Below are 5407 nucleotides of genomic sequence, written 5' to 3' on the forward strand. Positions count from 1 at the left end.
GGACCGAGTGCAAAACTTTTTGTTTCAGCGCTGACCTACCATTTTTATCACTTTATTGAAAGGATCGTGAAATCTACTTTCCGTACGAAGAGTAAGTGTCTGATAACTTTTTGACCCTCAAGAGGAGGGTTAAACATGGATTTGTTGACTGTTAACAAAGGACTGAACTGCTTTTGCTATTAGAGCCCCCTCCACCCGCCCCTTCCCCTCCTCCTCCCTCACCACCACCTCTACGCTCGCGCTCGACGCATATCCATATAATGTCTACATAGATAACATGTTAATATATAGCGAAGTCATTAAAGTTACACAGCTGTACCAGTAGGTATAGCAAATTAAGCCTATCAGTATCATAGATTTTAGATTTGTATTAGTAGTATCCTAGATATATGCTCTGAGCGCGAACGCAGTGGCAGGAGGGCGCACTTGATTCGGTTGCCAGTGAGTTTATCAGAAGAATACCTGGCTACAGTACACGTCAGTTGAGCGCTGTCGCTCTGCGGCACTTGTTATATGAGAATATTCTTACAGTGCGAAATTATCAAAATGTTCCATTAATATCTGTAAATAATTGTGCATTTTATATAATCTGGTTGCAGCGACCCTCAACAATCATCCTCGAGTTAGCAACATGGCGTTGATATATCGGAAGTTATTTATAGATGTGATTGTTGCAATTGACTCAACTTCATCCCCGAGTTACGATACCAGTTCCAATATCGAATCCACAGAAGCCAATTACTATGTCGTCGCTATGAGTTAAATATGTTTCTTGTATGCATGTTAGCTCAAATCATTTTTACAAATCTCGTTTTCTAGCATTAGGCCTACTCAATACTAGGCCACGTAGCCCTAGACTTTTCAGAGCAGCCCCAGCATAGCATGGTAACCCGTGCTTCGTATACTAAAGCAATCGTACCTAGAGCCAAATAAACCTACCGGTATGCTAATATTTACGTATAATACAATACGTGTGAATGATATTACGATTATTGAACATATATTATTGATAAAAGCATTGAACATATTTTATTTCGCTAGAACCTCGGAATCGGTCACACCTATGTGTATTCAAGAATAAAATCATCGGAAGATAAAGTGTATTTGATATAAGCAATTTTATAAATAAACACATGCTGCACGTTGCATAGCAAATACGTATACGTTTCCGTGTACCCCACACACTTGTTCCTTCTTGTTTAATACTTGAATAAAATATTTACAATATAATTATTAACTTAAGCACGAGTAAGGCTCGTAGGGTCTATGCCCCCCAGGTATACCGGAACGTACCCTGGTGGCTATTTGATATGGTTAGGGTTAGGGTTCGGGTTGGGGTTAGGGAGTAGGCGTAGGCGACTCCCTAGACTCGTTAGTGGAGTAGGCGAGGTACGGTCCGGCATATTAGATAGTACCAGGGTACGGTCCGGCATATTAGATAGTACCAGGGTACGTTCCGGCAGTACCCTGGGGGACATAGATCCTCTCAGCGTCAGTTTAATTCATAAAGTTCTGTTGTTAAAGATACTAGTTTTTGCCTAGAACAAATCAATTGAGGCTAACGTAACATGCAGCTTCAATTGAATATGGTATGCTAAATCATGTCTGTTTGCATGTTTGTGTGGTATTGTATTTTTTGGGGGGTTGGAATGTTCAGGCCAAGCAGAATATTCTATACTTACATCATTTGATGTTGCATTTAATTGAGGCCGTATATAATCACGTAACATGTTGGCACATATTTCTAGAACCTGTAGTAAAGCATATATGCACTATCCATGTATAGGTCATGAGTGTGAAGTCATATAAAATGTGGGTAGAACCACGTATGTAGCCATAATGTACCCTATGTGCAATTGTGTGTGGACCAGGTATTGAAGGTGTGCTGCAAGCATACAGGAACTGTATCCGGCAGGTGCGGCTCTATGGTCCAACAAACATCGCGCCTATCATTCTCCATGCAGCCAAGTTTGCAGCTGCTGTCCAGACACAACCAACAGCTAGCGTAAGTACATGACAAATGAGCATAATCTACATCTTATAGCCAGTATGTGTGACATAGCTATGTAGAGCTTATAATGCTAATAAAATTACACTTGCTGAAATTGTTAGTATTAACGTTATAAAATCGGTACTTTTAACTACAGTAAGTAACCACGGGCTGTGCCTTTCTTTTGCAGCAATACTTTGTTCTGCTCATTCTATCCGATGGAGTGATTACGGACATGAATGATACACGCAATGCCATCGTCTATGCCTCCAGTCTGCCGCTGTCCATCATCATTGTCGGTGTAGGCAATGCTGATTTCACCGACATGAACACGCTAGATGGTGACGATGGCATCTTGAGAACAACCAGTGGTCAGCCAGTACTCAGAGACATAGTCCAGTTCGTTCCCTACAGAAAGTATTCTTCGGTGAGTGTAATTTCAACATATACGTAAGCATATTCCCCTAGATCAGTGGTTCTTAACCTTTTATGAGTTGTGGACCCCTTTGAGAATCTGGTGAAAGCTACAGACCCCTCTCCAGAAAAATGCAAATAAGCACATAAACACAAAATTTTGCATGCGCCTGGTTCACGGACCCTCTGAGGGGGTCCATGGACTACAGGTTAAGAACCCCGGCCCTAGATGGTACTATATAAAAGTCGTTGAACATGCAGAAATGTGATATGTGTAAAGCCCTGTCTACACTAGTAAACTTTAGTTTGCAAACTCGAGCAAACTCCGAGTTTGTTAAAGTTTGGAGAAGTTTGTGGAGCCTGTCTACACTATGGTACTGACTACACTACACTACTGGTACTGACTGTGAATTCCAATGTTCAATGTCCAATGTTTGTCTATCTGCAGGATCACATGACTACAAACTGTCATTTGATTGGCTGAGTTATTCCAAACCTCAGCAAACTCGAGCAAACTAGTTTGTCAAGAAGGTGCACGGCCTAACTTCTGCAAACTTCTGCAAACTTCTGCAAACTAGTTTGCCGAAGTTTGTCAACTGGTCTACACTGGCAAACTTTGGAAAACTTTTCTTGCCAAACTCGAAGTTTGCTCGAGTTTGCAAACTAAAGTTTGCTAGTGTAGACAGGGCTTAAAGCATTTGTAAATTGCTAATGCCAAAATAAGTTTGCATAGCTATCACAATTTTTCGTTCACATTGCAGAATGTTGTAATTTCTCACCAAAATTATTTTTCATCCATTTAATATGCTCTAATACATAAGTGAATGCCTAGTGGTTCTTCTTAATTTTCATGTTTTCTCCACTTCCAGAATGCAGCATTTCTAGCAAAAGAAGTTCTTGCAGAAGTACCCAATCAAGTCGCTGGTTACTACAAGATGAAAGGTATTGTTCCTATGACACCTCCCCCAGCTCAACAGCAACCAGCAGGCTAAGACTGGTCTATAGTCGTAAAGACTTCGATTCAGATACGGGGAACAAGTAAATATTTTATTACGTTAATGTAAATTATACTTACGTGAGAATGTGTATTTACTTTTAAAGTAGCCATGTAATACAATCTTAAATGATTATATGCTTAATTTGACTAGGGGGGAAATGCATAGTCATGCAAAAATAGACAATTCTGATAGTTTCATAATGATAATATCATGATTTCATTACCATATCATAAAAAAACACTAGTAGTATTTTAATCTTTTTGAATATTGGCAATTCAAAAAAGTTTTAATGATAGCCGCGTTCACACGTAGCAAGAAATTTGGTATTTAGCGTTCACACGAGGCAAAATGCGCGGTCCAAGAAATACGGAATCTAAATAGATTCAGTATTTGTTGAAATACGCGGCTTCCCAGATGCCGAATTACTTGCCGTGCTTGAGAAATTCCGAATCTCTTGGACCGCTTATTTCTCTTGTGTGAACGCTAAATACCGAATTTCTGAAGCCGCGTATTTTATAGACTGGTCCGCGCTCGACAGTTCCACTCGCGTAACGTGTAACGCGAGTGGAACTGTCGAGCGCGGACCAGTCTACGTATTTTATCGGCAGTTGCTGTACAATGATTGTTTATTTCGCATTGTTCGCTTGATTGTTTGCTTGGATGCATTGTTTTTTTTTATTGTACTAAAGCAGCTCGCAGCTCGCAAATACGGCATTTCTGAAGCCGCGAATCAGCGTGTGAATGCTCGGTTGCGAATTTGTCTCAGATTCGGTATTTTGCAAATACCGTATTTCATAAATACGGAGTCTCGTGTGAACGCAGCTGATGTTTACTATGATTGAAATGCATTGTTTGTAATTATCTCATAATTTTAAAGCTAGTAAATCTTATAGATATACATGGTCACAGCCTTTCCAAGCTGTGTCTATGTTCCTGCTGTCGCATACATTTTCTATAATTAGTTTATAGGACTAAGAATAGTTTTAATAGTTTATAGTAGTAATAATTCTATTGCCAACTAGAGTTAGTTGGTAGAGTATAAATTATGGAGTATTTATAGAAGTAGTTCATCTCTGTTCCATTTATAGATGTTTCATGATTAGTTGACTTAGAAAAGCATAGTAGAAGTCTAAATAGTATGTTTACTGCCATTTATATGTATATAGTTACACGGTATATAATTTCTTTAATGGGAAAAATTGCAACTATTAAAGGTAATATCATTTCTATACATTATAACAAGAGCTAATAAATAGGTATTTATTAGCTCTTGATTATAATTATCTTTATCAAAAATGGCGTATGTGTATACAATGTATTTGATATATTTACTTATATACATACGTATATATATATATATTCGTTAGATCATGTATTATATCCTAATGAGTGTGATCACTTATTTGTATTCAACCTATATAAGAGAGCATGTTTTACACAGAAAGACTTTTTAACTCAGCTGACGAAGTCCGATGCAGCTTGTAGAATCGCATGATTGTATGTCCGTTCGTCCGTCCGTGCGGTCGTCCGTGCGTGCGTCCGTCAACAGTTGGGCACAAATCTTAACCGCTCGACGTACGGTCTTGATATTTGGGACGTCGGGAGGGATCGCGAAAAGGACTCGGGATGTCGAATTTTGGGGTCAAGGGTCAAAGGTCAAGATTTGTCAATGGAGGGGGAATATTTCCCCTTTAACTTAAGGTATGAGGAAATACGGAATTGCGGCACATATCTCAACGGCTTGACCTACGCTCTTAATATTTGATGTATAGTTTGATGGGGAAGAAACCCATCACCAGCGCGAAATTGGAGGTTACAGGTCAAAGGGCAGTGGGGGAAAGGTCAGATATCAGACATTTTCTGAGGACATGGTCTAACGGATCGAGTGCAAAACTTTTTTGTTTCAGCGGTGACCTACCGTTTTTATCACTTTGTTGAAAGGACTATGAAATATATTTTCTGCTGACGTGCGAAGAGTAAGTGTCTGATAACCCTTTGACCCTCA

The 5407-nt window shown here is 39.4% G+C and overlaps 1 protein-coding gene across 1 annotated transcript in view; it reads left to right on the forward strand.

Annotated features, from left to right (window-relative positions):
• Positions 1-3767, forward strand: part of LOC106812155 (copine-3-like) — a gene marked incomplete in the record, with an annotated part of 13529 nt that extends 9762 nt beyond the window's left edge. The window contains 3 exon segments of the mRNA XM_014815956.1: positions 1872-2005; positions 2181-2417; positions 3274-3767. Coding sequence (XP_014671442.1) covers positions 1872-2005; positions 2181-2417; positions 3274-3396 — 494 coding nt within the window.
• Positions 3768-5407: the final 1640 nt, after the last annotated feature.

The sequence above is a fragment of the Priapulus caudatus genome, unplaced genomic scaffold (genome assembly GCF_000485595.1).
Source record: "Priapulus caudatus unplaced genomic scaffold, Priapulus_caudatus-5.0.1 Scaffold613, whole genome shotgun sequence".
NCBI lineage: Eukaryota > Metazoa > Priapulida > Priapulimorpha > Priapulimorphida > Priapulidae > Priapulus > Priapulus caudatus.